The following is a 16,682-nucleotide window of genomic DNA, read 5'->3' as shown; positions in this document are numbered from 1 at the left end:
GATGGATCCAAGTGGAACTCAGGAGATCAAAGGTGAGCAGCTAAATACAAGTAATACACCAAGAATCCTGTGGAAGTCATGCCGGCTTATAGGAGGAAAGATTGTAATTTGCTAGTTGTCAGAAAAAAGTTTCATTACCTGTTTTCTGTATGGGCTCATCTGTTTAACAGGCTGTTTGGAAGCACAGGCCAGAGAGAGGGTACTGCATTTTGAGCAGGTGTATTGGGGAGTGCAATTAAGGAGCAACTGGAACCCAACATACTGATTAACAGACAACAGGTGATTGCTTGTCCCTTTTAAGATTCAACAAAAGGACAGCTCTTTCTAAACACTAGCTATTATACACAATATAATAGCTTCCAAAGGAGCACAGGGCTAGTCTAGTTAAGCAGATGAAGCTGCTTGTGTAAAGGTTATTTAAAACTGATACAGTTAAGCTATGTGGGCACTTCATATCAATTAGGTTGAGTCAATTAAAGAACAAGCTGAAGCTAAACCACCATTAGCTACTCTTAAACCAATAGTGTCTGTGCTGGGTTTTTCCACTGGTTGAAGTCAGTTTAAAAGCTAATTTATCTTAAACTGGTGCAATACATATTTAGACAACGCTTAAGGCTGCACATGTTCCACACTCTTATGTTCCCCACTTTGCATAAGATCTAGGATGTACCATGTATAGTTGGTTTCTATTTGGGAGTAAAGACACATGCACCTTCTTTGATATACTCTGGAACCAAGTACAAACTGCTTGGATACGAATATCAGCCGTGCACTGAGCCACATGCTGCCCCAAGCTATAGAAATGTCCCTCTTGAATCATGTGGGCAAAGGGGCTGCCATCAGCTGTAGAACTGAATTCTGAGGAGTTACTACTAGAGTTCAACACTAACTGAAATACATTAAGCTTATTGAGAGGAGAGAAGTTTCCTCTCAGGTACCTTGAGAAAGGGAAATTTACTGAGTCAGGATGAAGTTTGTAACTGTGTGTCAAAATGTGATAGTCAAATAGCTTGAGTTGGAGGAAGATACTAGAAACAAGGATGTAGGGATGGTAGTGTACGGAGGAAAGATTTTTCCCTTTGAGTAAACATGGGGAAAAAAAATCAGCTGTATTTAGCCATCTCAATCTATGATCATGGATCTCACATAATATAGGATGAATCCTCCTCAATCCTGGATAGGCCACCTCTCAGAAAAGTTCTGGGTACTGAAGGAGAGTATGTTGGTAATTCAAAAGATGACACTCTACCCTTTGATTCACTATTCTGCCAACGCAGCAGAAATAGCTTTTTCATTAAAAAGTCTTACGATGTAAAAGGCTCTGGCCCCTTGCAGCAATTAGCTTAGTCTTTGTTCTGGCCAAGTTACAGTTTAGCTATTTTTTCCACTTGCAATTGCAATTAGATATTTTTAACTGCTTGTTTCAAACTGTAGTGTGCTGAACATGGTTAAAAGCGGGCATGTCCTGTGCACTCAAGTGGGGGATGTATTTTAGTCCTGGTGAAACATACAAGTTTGTGTCACATATTTTTGACCTTTTCTAAATAAAAGCATAGGTATTGATAAGTGGCACAGTGCACTACTAAATTAGTTTCTTAGTAGGTGCAAATTTAAATCTTAATAGTGTTACCAATTTCAATTTATGCAAATTAAATCCACCCATTTTGTTTGACTGGCTACCTGAACCCTGATATAGTGCTGTGTAAGTTCAGGTGGTACATGCAATACGCCTGTGAGACAAATTGGAAGTTCATGAACACATGGGTCACTCAAGCTTTTAAAAAGAACTCAACTTTGCAAACTCTTAAATTTTATTAAGAAAATTTAAGTTAAAAGGTTTAAAAGAGACTTATGAAAATTTATAATGGGACTCCAAGATGAACTTTATATAAACAGAGAAATATTAAACAGCATCCAAATTAAAATTTAAAAACATCCATTTTAAAATTGGTAGCCCCCCAAAAAAATCCCTTATTTTACTAGAATACATAGTGTTCATCCTGCAGAAAACTTACCATCTTTCAAGAAAAGATTAAGAAACATTGTTACATTATTGGGAAACAGTGAACTGAGTTATCATTTATACATTCTCACTTTACTGGAAAGTATAATTAACACAATTCCATAACTTATAGCAAATCAGTACTGATTTTTTTCCTGAAGTCATGCAATCACTAGAGCACAAACAGCAAGAGACCACTTGTATTTACACTGATTAGTTTAAGATTAACATCTCAAAATGCTGTGTACATTGCCATCATTTAAAGTGCAAACAATGTATGCTGAATTCTCCTCTCAGAAGGCATAACTGGTGTGAAGGGAAGCTGAAATACTGCCATGAGTGGTTATACAACTAACCAGGAAGCTGGCAGTTTATTTGTAGCCCTAACTGTGTTTTAGAGTAATACTTTCCATTGCTTGCTACCAGCCAAACATGTATTCCATAGCTTTAGATACAATACTTTCATCTTTCCTTGGGGTTTGTCTGTCAGAAACCACCTAGAAGAAACAAAAATACTTGGTCAGCCAGCATGCATTCATTCTATTTACACACCCCAGCTCTTAGAATTACTATGACTGTAAAAATGGGCATCTAAGGGCATCTCAACACAATTCAATTTCTTGGAATGGACAGATGAGGTAAGAAACTGGCTTTTTTAAAAGGTCAGTCTGAAAGTTTTTTGACAGATGGATAGGCTATGAAGGCAAGTTTGAAAAAACTGCCTTGACAAGTGGGAAAGGAGAAAACTACAGGTAGAGATGAAAAATGAGTTAAGTCTAGAAGAATGTGCTGATGTCCCCACTACTCAGCACAGAAAATACAAATATGCATTCAGCGTGTCTTTTTTGGCTTAGTGGTTTCTTTTGCAGTTACTTTGAGAAAGTCAGGAAGAATACAAATTCCTTTTTGGAAATCTGCTTAAGCATTTGGTAACCTTTCTTGCTCTCTACTCTCTCAAAATACCTGATAGTCACTAGTGGATGCTTTATATGCTGTTGCAAGAGGTCTCATTGTAGAAATCCTTGGAGTACTTGCAGGCTGCATCGGTGTGCCTAAGTTTTTTGTTGGTGGCGTGAAGACTGAAGACATGGAGGATGCAGAGCCTCTGTCAAAACTTTCCATCACACTCTTGAAAGAGGGGGGGAAAATAGGCTATTTAAATTTTAATAAATTGGAAGCAAATACTAGGTGCATATCAGTTTAATTCCAGTTACTGCAGTAACTGGATTTGATTTGACAAAAAGTAATATCCCAGTAGCTCAAGATGCACCAGGACTCTAATAAAGTTTCCACTAGGTATTCAATGAAGAGTATGCAAGATATTTACAGACAGTATAGCAGATACTGAACTACCAGTACATGTTCTATGATGAGCATTAGCGCACAGAGCAGCAGTAAGAAAAATGCTTATTTAAAAACTGTATGATGCTAGTATAAGCTAGTGGTGAACTAATGATTTACTAGCCTTCAAGACAATGTCATCACCAAATTTGAAAACAGTATAGACAACATGATTTTAGTGATTTATAAATAAACTAAAAGCAAGTCTCAACAAGCTTGTAGTGGTCAAACCTTGAGTGTTAAATACCTAAATTTTTGGATTCAAACCAGGGTAGTATTACCTCAACCCTTCATCCATCCATGAGTCTACTGCCAAACAATCCCGGGTTATCTGTAGAGTTAGTGATCTGATGGTTTTTTCCAGAACAGAAGTTTATATTTTGTCTTTCCAAAGATTTCCCCCCTGCCCTTTTATTTTTTGATTCTGCAACACAAGACAAGCTTCTTGACAGCCAGCCCATGAGAGCTGGGGCAAGAATAGGTCACAGTCCTGTTTACAGGATTTTCTGAGCTGAATCGTTTGTTTGCTTACTCCCATTCAATTGTATTTCCCCAGTCCTACTTTAATCCTGCTCATCCCTCACCCCCTTTAGTCTGGTATGGAGCTTAACCTCTTCCCTTTAGATGGTTTACAGCCACACTTGAACCCCCATTACAGCTGACAGCATAGTCAGCTCAAGCAAGTATATAGATGAGACTGCCAAGATGACCAGAGTACTGCAGGAATTGGTGTTTTAAACAAACAGGTAGGCATGCTTTCCTCTTAGCGTAGAGGAGACAATTACCAAGTGTTGTCTCTTAACTGATTTGGATGGGGAGCTATATACTTGCCAAAGTCTATAAGCTAGCCAAAGACTCAAAGTAATAGCAAAACAATTTCTATATTCACCAGAAGCAGGAAGCCTGATAAACAACCAGTGGAGCCACTGGACGATTGAGATTCTAAAGGAGCACTCAAGGACGATAAGGCCATCACAGAGAAACTAAATCAATTCTTTGCATTGGTCTTCGTGGCTGAGGATGTGAGGGAGATTCCCAAACCTGAGCCATTCTCTTTAGGTGACAAGTCTGAGGAACTGTCCCAGATTGAGGTATCATTAGAGGTGGTTTTGGAACAAATTGATAAACTAAACAGTAATAAGTCACCAGGACCAGATGGTATTCACCCAAGAGTTCTGAAGGAACTCAAATGTGAAATTGCAGAACTACTAACTGTAGTAGTTAGTAACCAGCAAAGTGTTACTCTTAGTGAATCAAATTTCAACTCAGGTAAATGCATTCTACCCAGCTACATTTCCCCTGCAGTTTTAGATGAATTAACATACTCCCTTCATAGCCTTAAATGTGGTGCAGCACTGCTGTACACCGTTATAGTTTCCATGTTAAGTCCTAGATAACAAAGGACTCTATTACTGCAAACTACTGATGTATGCCACCTGATTTAACATATGAACCCTTCCCCAACCCCCTTCCCCATTGATGTACATGCTTCTGGAAGTGGAAAAGCAAGGGAGAGACCAAAACAAAGATGCCTTATAATTTAACTTGTTATTCTACACGGAATGGATAGCTAACTTACTTTATCTATACAAGGCTTGACTCCGATCATGATAGATTCACCAAAAATCCTTCCGTCTTTGCTCAAGGCTTTCCGGGCTTGCAGTTTGGACTGATACCGAATATGCATCCAGTTTCCTGTATTGGACATCTGTCTCGGTTTTGGTTGGAAGTAGTGAAATTTAGTATTTGAAGAATGAACAAATTAGCATATGTTTTAGGAGATAAGGCAACATAAGTCTTACCACATGCTTTAATATGTTTCCATACTGTGCAAACTGTAGTAGAATATATGAAGCAGATGCTTGAGGAAACCTGAAAGCAACAGACAAGATACACAAAATGCTGTTCAGTGAGAGACTATTATAGAACACACTAAATATTCAATAATGTTTTGCTGAAATATATATCCTTGGCAGAGTTCCCAGAAGTGCAAGATCAGCTGAACTGTTCATTAAGCACTGATTCTGAAACAGTATTTAAGATACCAGAATATTCTAGATCTTATTGGCTCACCATCATCTACACTCTTGCATGAAGATAATGATGTGTAGATTCCCTATGGAAGCCACTTTACTACTTAGCAGATGTATTCACTTGCTGTCTCTTTGCTTTGAGAATCGAGTCCTATGATTGCTAGTACCCCAACACAATGTCCTATTGCTGCTTCTTGCACTCCCCACTCTCACCCACTTCCTAAGAAGCAAGTTATATTTCAGTGTACTGTAGTCTAAAAAATTAAAGTAATTAAAACTCATATTTTTCAGTGACGTATAGATTGTACATCTCCATGTACTGGTACTCAAACAGAATAGCCAAGTATAAGGACTCTGCCATCAGATTTTAGAAAAATGCTGCAGATCACTCACCCAAATACAGTTACCCAGGTGTCATCAAGATGATCTTCTGAGGTTAAGGAATCCCCTTGAGTGTAGAAAGGATCCAGCTGAGCAGGAGACAGTGTTGTCTTTCTGGGCTGTCCAATACTTGCAGGACTAAATACACCTGTGGCTGTTAAATTGAAATAGGATTGGTTTCAATGAATTGCTACTGTAACTAAGCTAGTCAGAATAGTGTATAAAGCTAGGCACCTAAGAGTATAAATTTGATATGAAGATTATTTTAGTAGGAAAAATTAGCTGATTTTCATAAACACAGTAAAACATTAATTCCCACTTCAGACTAGTGAAATTTGCAAACATGTTGCTAAGCTCTGTGACTGAGCTACTTACCACACCTTTGTTTGCTGCTGCTAAAAATGGGGCCAAATTCTGATCCTGCAACTACTCTGCAGAGGCTATTGTGGGAACAAAGAACCCAACAGAAAGCTTTACAAGAAGCCGCTGGGTTCATACAAGGAAATGAGGAGGCTTCAGAATGGTGGAACCATCTGTCATCCTCCATAGTAATCCTTAAGAACAGCCACCTCTGCCTCTGTGTTCAATACAGCATGGAGAAGTTCTGCTGCAAGGAGCAGATAAATAACTACAGCTCCTTGTTCTTGTTCTAGCTGCAGTACCCTAACAAACAAGGCAGTACTTTCCTGCTCACATTTATCACCTGCAAGCAGAAAGAATGCTACTTATTTGCAAGGCAATTTACAAAAAAGTGAAAGAGTTCAGACAGAGTTGGCCCTCTACCATGCTAGCAAAAGTATAGCAAGCAGTTTGACAGGATGTCTACCTGTTCCAGGGGTTGCTGGCATAGCTCCAACCAATGGACTCTGTGTTACAGAAAAGCTGGGCTGCATTAAAATACAAAAAAGTAAATCATAGTTACAGGTACATTCTTTTCATGGTCAGGAAAGACCAGTTTTAGCCCACTTGATAAAAATCAGGAGAAAAAGGTTAAATTTTTGCCCCAATATCAATTTAAAGCAAACATTCTTCTACTTGCAATTAGCGAAACAATTGTGCAAACCCAATAAGTGGATCCTAACATGCAATAAAGTTACTGAACATTTTGCTTCGGCATTTGTTTAAATTCATATAACCTAGTAATTCCTTGTATATCCAAATAACCCTCAATTGGTAGATAATGAAGAGCTCACTTCACTGTTTATCCTTGTGGAATAAAGTGCAATTGCCTAAGGTCTTCTGACTAAAAGTATCTTACTCCTATTCTTTTAGACAGTGAACTCCTCTAGTAACCATTTCACATTGGGGAAACATTATGAACAGCATACAGCTTATAAATTTGTTCAGAAGGCTGTTGCCATCTAGACAGCAATTGATCATCATACAATAGGGACATCTATCCACACCACAGATTTAGGGACCTCTGAACTACTGAAGTCAGTCAGCTTTCCTATAAACAGCAATGTTTTGCCAAGAATGAATAAGTATTTTGCATCTATACCCAAAGACCTTTCATTATTTTGAAGAGTTAAGTAAACATAACTCACCACAACGGCTTAATAAATATTCACAAAGAACATATCAAATGAGAAGCCTCACTTGTGTCTATCAGTTCTTTAAGTTAGTTATGTCCCCTTCCCCTCACTCAGTTGTAAGCTTTGGCAACATATGCAATATACCAACACTACTCAGTTGCATTACCTACCCTTGAACGACGTTTACCCTATGCTAGCTATTCTCTTTCCCCCTTCCAAACTGAAACAGAGTATTCAGAAGGTTAGGTCTCTCAAAAGGAAATTTCAGTGTTTTAAGTAAGGGCTTCAACAATGCCCTTTCAACATTAAAGCAGCATGTTTTTTCTTAAATATAAAATATGATTAAGAAAACAGAAGTACTTTTAAATTTAAACAGAAGCTATTAACTATAGTGACAGAACTAGTATGCATTCTGTGAAGTTTCCAGCCCTTCAGTCTACATTAGTGGCTTCTCCCCTTCATAAAATAACTAAATTTTCAATTTATAAGATTCTTATGCCAGAAAACATGCCTATGTTCTATGCAGGACCAAGTACACAATCAATAGAGTAAGTCAGTTCTCTTTAGCAATAGAAGAGAATTTTTTAGTGAAAGTATTTGCTCTTATCATTATGGATCAAGAGGCTGACAGGTTACGGAACTGACCTTCCAGAATTCTTACTTCTGGCCTGTTAGCATCAGAAACTGAAAGTTTAACCAGGCATTTCACTCAATAGAATTTAATTGAAAAGCATGAAGATGACTTGCTATTGCTGGCAGTGCCCCCAATGCTTCGACAGAATACTGCCATCTCATTTACGCTAACTTTTTGTTGCATTGATGCCCTCCCCCTCCCAAAAAAACCCTTAAAATATTTTGTCGTCCTGTATTTTAAGTCTTAATTAAGTTGTGACAAACATGTAAAGACATGTAACTTCTGGTCTGACTTGACTGTTTTGTTTCAAGAGAAATTCCTTGTTTTCATATTTTACCCTCCAAAGTCATATGGAGGAAGAAGGAAAAAATAAAAGGAGATACATGCTAATATTGCAGTGCTAGTTTGTCAGACTAAGCAGCTGGTAACCAGACTAAAGTGAAAATTGAATTAAGTTAAGATTCAGGAGCTGAAGCCCCTCACTAACCAGAGCATGAGAGGCATTCAACACTGAAATAAAAATTGTATGAATCAAATGCCTGCACCCAACCTGGGAAGTAAAGACATTCACTACCTAGATTAACTCAAATTTCAGTTTAGCTTTGCAACTAACCTTTAAGATTACCACTTACTGGTTTTCTTGAGGTTAGAGGTGTAGATCCAAGTCCTGGACTAGATAATTCATCATATATACTTCTAACAGGGGGAGCACCACTTTTATCCTTGTGTGTGGGAACTACTGGTTGTGGAGGAGATCCACCTGCAATGGAAAGGAGCAAGCAGAAAGCCTATCATTTCCATTTACTCCACCAGATTAATTTTGAAACTCTAGCCTTTTGACATTCAAACAGTTAGCAATCATCTGATCATAGACTGCCTAGTTAGTTTTCTAACTGTCCCCCCAAGAACACCTAATTTCTATAAACTAAGAACAGACTGTTTAACCACTTTGTTGGACAATTTTCAGTACACTTGTTTCACAATCAGATATATCAAAGGGCCAATTTTGATACCATCACTCACTCTGAGTAGCACTTTAACTCCTTCAGTTGTCCCTATTGAAGTAAATGGGACATTTTACAGAGGAAGGTACTACTCAACATGAGGAAGGGTATCAGAGCCCAGTCCCTAATAATTACACAATGGTCTTCCAGTAAAGTAGTTGGCAATGATTTGCTGCTTATAACATTTAAAGTTATACAGAACACAGCATGAAAAAATACTGTATGGCACAACACTATAGCAATAGGGGAACAGATCTGGTAATTTCAAAGATTATATGACACGAGTTTTGATTACAATCCACTCAATGGAAGTGAAGTTACTTTAAATTTAGGTTTTGGTTTGCATTTCTGTGGACGCTGTCAGAGTGCGGGCCATGTAGTTTGTCAGAAAAATAGTATTAATATACAAGTTTTAATATTAAACTCGTAATACAAACATCCCAACCCTAATTTGTAACATGGTTTCACTGTTGATGTTTGGACAACATATGAAATGCTAGATGCCTAATGTATCTGCACATAGTACAATAGCAGGATTTGAGGAATGTTTGCACTTGGATTACCATAGTATCAATATACAACAGGATAATCACATTTCTAGGTAGTGAACTACCCTACCTAAAGACACAAGACTACTCTCTAGGATCAGTTTACAACAATTGCACTGATTTTTGCAATGTCAAAGTTAGAGGGACTTCTAAACCCATCTAACCTAAATCAATTTAGAAATCAGAAGAAAATGAAAAGGAACATCTAATGTTATTTAACAACTGTTTTTCCAGTTACCTCCTGCTGTTTTATGGCAGAGTAACAATGTAGCATTCGCAACAGTCATTTTATGTTAACCAACTTCACTACAGCATGAAACAGATTTCATGAAAGTTTAAGCAACAACAATAAAGGGCCACTGGAGATTAAGACATCTATATGAGTAATCAAGGATTTTGAAACATTAAGGTGTGCATGCAGTTAAACTCTCTCCTCTCCGATTTGTAATATTTGTGTCATGTCATAAATTAGATTGTAAGCTCCACGGGGCAAAGACTAACTGCCTATGAATTTATACAGCATTAACCAAAACAGGGCCACAAATCTGACTGGAACTCTGGGTGCCACCACAACACAAGGATATTTAGTAAGAGTAGCTCAAGAAATTAAACTGATTTAAAGAACCTTGATGCACCCAAGAGAACACTTACATGGGCGTACTCAAGAGAATAGTTGTGCGTGTGGAACTCAGTAAGTCAATGTCTAAATTAAAGTTCTATGGCTATCCAATTCAAACGTATTTCTCAATCCTGCACTACAAGACTCCCCATATACAAATGAATTATTTGTGAGCTGCAGAAAGCGGGGGTATATCTACCCAGCAATTGAGAGTTTTGATGGGGATACACTGGATAGCTCTACTAAACTATTGCCTTAAAATAGATGTGTTCCCTCAACAGCTAGCCAGCCACACGTGCTCCCACAGCATCCGGCAGGATTGTACTTGGGCAGCTAGTTCAAGACTCTGCTTGTACTGTTGCAGTCACACTCTTTTTTTTTTTTTTTTTTTAGTGCTAGCAAATGTACATCTACTTGAGCTGGGAATCACACTTCCCAGCTTCTGGTTAGATATACTCTGCAAGTCTTCCAATCATTTAACTATTTCTATAACTCAAAATGTCCAGAAGTTGCCACAAAGCACTCTATGGAGCATCCACAAATTAATGCCTCCAAGTTACTCATCTCTTAAATTAACCTAAATTTAAGATGACGTGTTCAATCTTGCCCCATTTTGGGTCTTGTAGTTAGACTATCTCGTGGCTTGCCTCCAATCATCCCTCAAGATTTAGGCAGAAGCCCTACTTTCACTGTCTTGCAGGGTATCAAATCTGTGGTAATTTATGCTCTGTTGCAGTAACTCCTAATTTCAGAGGATTAAGTCAAATCTATCTTCTTATTCTAAATTTGCATTGGTAATTTTCTGAAGAGTTTGTATTTTTAAAATAAATCAGGAGCCCTGAGTCCTTAATGGACAACGCAGCATAAACCTCTGCAATTTCTATTTATGAACACTTAAAAAAAGCTAATCAATTAGTTTAATAGCTGAAAGTAACAGCACATTTCAGTCCAAAGTGATATTTAGACAAGTTATACTGAAATATTGACACAATAGCTCAAAGGGGACAGAACATGTCAGTACTGCATTCTGCACCTTTAACCCCCTCCTCCATAATGGAACATTTGCCCAGTGGCACTAGTGTACTACTCACACTATACCCACAGGTTTCAGAGTAGTAGCCGTGTTAGTCTGTATTCGCAAAAAGAAAAGGAGTACTTGTGGCACCTTAGAGACTAACAAATTTATTAGAGCATAAGCTTTTCGTGAGCTACAGCTCACTTCATTGGATCCACAAGTACTCCTTTTCTTTTTACTATACCCACAGTTGATTCAGTGAAACAAATACTTCCTACTTCATCTGGGACATTGAATACATTGATTTAGAGATGTAGAAGCTGGTAAATGTGTCTAAGGAAGGGAGAAAGGCTGACATAGTATTGCATTCTTCTGGGTAATGCAACTACCCACCCAGTTATCAGGATGCAAAACAGAATCACACAGTTTTCCCAGCAGCCAGGCATGTAGATATATATTACTACAGGCCTATGTAATCAAACCTTTTCCGGTATAGGCCCAATTTAACTTGACAGCCTTCACTTAATGTAGCTAATAGGCACCTCACAAAAAAACAGAGACCCCTGACATATTCTGAAAAGGATTTTTAGTTCTTCCCCAATGACAGTTATATCTATGTACAATTTCTCAGGCAAATTTAATTTGCCTTCCTTAAAAATACTGTATTTTAAATCAAGCATTTCCAAAAGCTTCATTTTATTAACAGACCACTGCTTTGAACGAACAACTTCCCAACAAGCAGAGCAGCTACTTTTACCAGCAATCTGTGGGAAACCAAACTCCCTTTAGTACAGATTGAATTAGGGATGTAAATATCATTTAAAACATTGTTTAACCAATTAACCAAGGCCACTCCAAACGGCCCAGAGCAGGTTGCTGCTCAGTCCAGCCTGATGTAGGCAGCAGAACTACCTTTTTGACTGCATGATGGTGCCATCTGTAAGTAAGCCTGCTTAAGGTCTTGATCACACATGCCTGGTCTACAATTAAAATTTAGGTTAACATAGCTATGGTGCTTGGTGTTGTGAAAAATCCACCTCCAATGCTGACCATCATAGTTACCTCACCTCTAGTGATGGAGATGTTTCCATCGACCTAGCTCAGGGGTCTCAAACTCAAAATGACCACAAGGGCCACATGAGGACTAGTGCACTGACCCGAGGGCCGCATCACTGACACCTCCGCCCTTGCTGCCCCCGGCCCCGCCCCCACTCTACCCCTTCCATGAGGCCCCGCCCCATCCCACCTCTTCCAACCTCTTTCCCACACCCATTCTAACCCCTTCCCCGAAGTCCCCACCTCAACTCTGCCCCCAAGGGGTGTAAGAGGGGTGCGGGGTGTGGCAGGGGCTCAGGGCAGGGAGTTGGGGTGTGGGGTGCAGGAGGGGTAAGGCAGGGGGTCAGGGTGCGGCAGGAATTGGGGTGCGGGGGGGTGAAGGCTCCGGCCCAGCACTGCTTACCTACAGCAGCTCTGGGGTGGCAGCGTCTCACACCGGGGCCAGGGCAGGGTCCCTGCCTGCCCTGGCCCCGCTCTGAGAAGCGGCCAGCACACAATCCCCGCCCCTCCCCCCGGGATGTGGTGCTGGGAACAGCACAGGGCTCACGGCTCTGGGGGTGGGGGAGGGGGCAATCTCGGCCCACAGGCTCTACTTCGCCAACCCTTGGCCCGGAGGTGGGCGAGGCAGGGGGGGTCCGCAGGGAGCTTGATGGGCCGCAGAAAATAGCCCCACAGGCCACGTGTTTGAGACCCCTGACCTAGCTACTGTCACTTGGAGAGATGATGTTCCTAAAATTACAGAAAATCCCTTTCCGTCACTGTAGACTGTCTACACTGGCATGCCATCATAGGTATACCAGTCTAGTCCCCACAGTGTAGACAAACCTTAAGAGCGCTGCAGTTTTCTCACTCAGGGGTGTGAAAAAACACCCCCGAGCACAGCAAGTTGCAGCACTATAAAGTGCCAGTGTAAACAGTGCCCCAGCACCGGGAGCTGCGCCCCTCGTTGAGGAGCGCCACGACCACACAGGCATGTTAAAGCACTGCTGTTGCAGCACTTTAGCATTGCCAGTGTAGAATAGTGCATAGCCTCACTTAAAGAGTAGGGGACAAGGTGAACTAATTGACAGTTGAAGACTCTAGTAAATCAAGATGCTCTAGAACCAACACTGTATGTATATCTTTACCTCTGTACCACACCATCAATCCACATGGCAGTGTACAATGTATATTAAACAAAATAAATATATGGTTCCCTCCCTGAAGATTTTACACTCTAAACTGACTAAACAAATTTACAGAAATTAAAAAGTGAGTGCAGGAGGGGAGGGGGGAGGAAACATCCACTCATTAAACCTCCTCCCTCAGAGGACAGATGCTCAGCCATGTAAGCCTCTCCCTTAAACAGAAGTATCATATATATTAACACCTTCCACAACACTTCCCCCACCTTCAAAAAAACCCAAACAACCCTCTTTAAATGCTTGTGTAAATAAACCCTTACTCTTTTGCTTTCTGAAAGTTAAGCCAATTCCATTTCTTCATCCTTTTATAAAATTTTTGCTACTCTGCCTGGTTCAGCATTGAAAACTCCTACGCCTAGAAAGTCTTCAGATGTTCAGCAAATCAGTTATTGGAGGTACCCTATGACCAGGGAAGTGAATTTGATCATACTTTGCTAGAGCTATTTATGCCAGCACTATGCTATTTTATATAGACAAAAATCCCTATGTGCTAGAATTTTTTCTTCAAGTTGCTTCCACTTTATCAATTACATTAAATTAGTGCTTTAAAATGTTTGACCATTTATGACCAGTCAACTGACCAATTATTTTTGACAAGTCAAATGCCCGACTTTAGATTGATCTTATGCCAGCAGAAACTCACATTGTACCTCTGGAGGAAATTTTGTTAGATTGAAACAGTCATACTTAAAATCACCATGAAACTTGTTTAAGACTTATTTGCAATAACTGGTTATTCAAACTCATTTGAATATGTTTGAGGCCATCTTTAGCAACTACAGTTTGGAAAACGATAGACTCAAATTTGTAACAAAAATCACTGGATTAGTAAATCAAAGGTAGCCTTTTCTTTTTAAATAAAAAAAGACAGTTGCTTCTATAAAAGGCTTCATAGTAAAATGTATTCACCTGCAAGTAAAGGAGACCTCATTTCCATCACACTAACAGAAGGGCCACTTAAAGAGCGAGGTTGTGGAGTCATTGGAGCTGGTAAATCACCCATTAAAAATCCAGGTAGGAACTGAGCACCAGCTCCTGGCTTTGGAGAGGTCGGGGAACCAAGAGTCATTGGTTCAGCTCCTGTATCAGTAAAACAAAGTTTAAGAATTCAGAAAAGTTAGTGATTCAGCATAACGCAATTCCTAAGGATAAAGGATTTGTCTAAAGGAAAATTACAAGAAAACTCAAATTAGTGCTGTGAAATCGATATGAATGAACTTTTCCTCATTACGGATTTACTTTTATGATCAGAAACAATACCAGCTAAACCTGCATCTTCTGTGACCATAGCAGCTGTTATTTCTTATCACTTTAAAGAAATAACCACCAACTTCACTCCTCCTCCTCCTCGCTTCATTTTGCAGCACAGAGCGCTCACGCTGTAGGGATGGAACCCGGAACTTCCAGGTCCCCGCCCGGCCCGGCCCGGCCCGAGTCCCCCAGCCGCACAAGTGAAGTCGCTGAGGGCCGGACGTTTCAAACTAACGAAGCCCCAAACTCCCACGGACCGTTAACGGCCTGGCCCCGCGCTGCTTTAGCTTTTGTGCGTCGCTTTCATGACACGACGTGCTGAGCGTGGTTACTGGCACCGGCAGGACAGGAGGGAAGCGCTCCTGCGCGCGGCGATCCCGCAGCCCTGGTGGGACCTGCCCCAGGCCCGCCACGCAGCAGCTCGCCCGCCGGGGAGCCACAGGCGCGGCCGGGCCTGTAGGCAGCGGCATGGCTCAGGGCGCCGTCAGTCGCGGCAGCGCTAGAAGCCGGGACACGCGGGAGCCAGCGCGGCCACGCGATACGGTCACGGGCCAGGTGGAGAGCCGAGGCCGCTGACGCGCTGGTCCCGCCCGCCCCGAGCTCCGAGGGCTGGCAGCGGAGGCCTCCCCAGCCGCGACTTGCCCCGCACCACAGGCCTCGGCAACAGCCGGAGCCACCCCCAAGCCCCTGCTTACCGGCCAGCGGCAGCTCCATGGCGAAGGCGGCCATCACGCGGGGCGGGGGAGGGGGAGGGGCGCGGAACCGCGGGAAGCAACAGCCGCCGCGGCGATCACTTTCAAATGGAGCGGAAATTCGGCCCGCCGCGGGGCGCGCTGGGATGCGTCACTTCCTGCCTTGCCCAGCAGCCGTCTTTGGGGAGCGGGACTTCGGGGCAGGAAGAGGCGTGGTTACGCTGACGGTAGCGACTCAGTCAGCGCCTCGCCCCTGACCACGCCCCCATGCTCGCCTCCGCCTTCCCCCCTGCACGGAGCTGCTACCCTCGGCCGCGTTACACCGGCAAGATGACCCCTCCCCCCGAGACGGTCACACCCAGCTCGCCCCCGTCACCCCTCTGACGCAGTGACACACCCAGCAACCACCACACGGCCACCCTGAGACTGTAACACACCCAGCAAGCTACCCTCACCTCCTGTGACATTGTAACACACCCAGCAAGCTACCCTCACCTCCTGTGACCCCTGTGAGACTGTAACACACCCAGCAAGCTACCCTCACCTCCTGTGACATTGTAACACACCCGGCAAGCTACCCTCACCTCCTGTGACCCCTGTGAGACTGTAACACACCCAGCAAGCTACCCTCACCTCCTGTGACATTGTAACACACCCAGCAAGCTACCCTCACCTCCTGTGACCCCTGTGAGACTGTAACACACCCAGCAAGCTACCCTCACCTCCTGTGACATTGTAACACACCCAGCAAGCTACCCTCACCTCCTGTGACATTGTAACACACCCGGCAAGCTACCCTCACCTCCTGTGACCCCTGTGAGACTGTAACACACCCAGCAAGCTACCCTCACCTCCTGTGACATTGTAACACACCCAGCAAGCTACCCTCACCTCCTGTGACCCCTGTGAGACTGTAACACACCCAGCAAGCTACCCTCACCTCCTGTGACATTGTAACACACCCAGCAAGCTACCCTCACCTCCTGTGACCCCTGTGAGACTGTAACACACCCAGCAAGCTACCCTTACCTCCTGTGACATTGTAACACACCCGGCAAGCTACCCTCACCTCCTGTGACCCCTGTGAGACTGTAACACACCCAGCAAGCTACCCTCACCTCCTGTGACATTGTAACACACCCAGCAAGCTACCCTCACCTCCTGTGACCCCTGTGAGACTGTAACACACCCAGTAACATCCCCATTGCCCGTGAGACTGAAACACACACAGCACCCCCATGAGACAAACACACACAGCAACAACCCAATCATCACCTGTGAGACTGACCCATCAACCTCCCATCACCCCCATGAGTATGTAACACATCCAGCTACCCTCATCACCCTCTGTGACACTGTAACACACCAACAACCCCCATCACTCCTG

At 42.3% G+C, this 16,682-nt stretch overlaps 1 protein-coding gene across 1 annotated transcript; it reads right to left on the bottom strand.

Annotated features, from left to right (window-relative positions):
* Positions 1 to 543: 543 nt before the first annotated feature.
* NUP35 (nucleoporin 35) lies at positions 544 to 15,926 on the bottom strand. Its single transcript, XM_038422234.2, has 9 exons — positions 15,299 to 15,926; positions 14,262 to 14,432; positions 8,559 to 8,686; positions 6,584 to 6,644; positions 5,770 to 5,911; positions 5,146 to 5,215; positions 4,923 to 5,051; positions 2,966 to 3,130; positions 544 to 2,499 (listed from the first exon to the last, which is right to left on the bottom strand). The coding sequence occupies exons 1-9, from the start codon at positions 15,330 to 15,332 to the stop codon at positions 2,422 to 2,424; spliced, it is 978 nt and encodes a 325-aa protein (XP_038278162.1). The 5' UTR covers positions 15,333 to 15,926; the 3' UTR covers positions 544 to 2,421.
* Between the last annotated feature and the right edge of the window lie 756 nt (positions 15,927 to 16,682).

The sequence above is a fragment of the Dermochelys coriacea genome, chromosome 11 (genome assembly GCF_009764565.3).
Source record: "Dermochelys coriacea isolate rDerCor1 chromosome 11, rDerCor1.pri.v4, whole genome shotgun sequence".
NCBI classification, from domain to species: Eukaryota; Metazoa; Chordata; order Testudines; family Dermochelyidae; genus Dermochelys; species Dermochelys coriacea.
The sequence above is the reverse complement of the archived record's forward strand: the minus strand, read 5'-3'. Positions and strand labels throughout refer to the sequence as shown.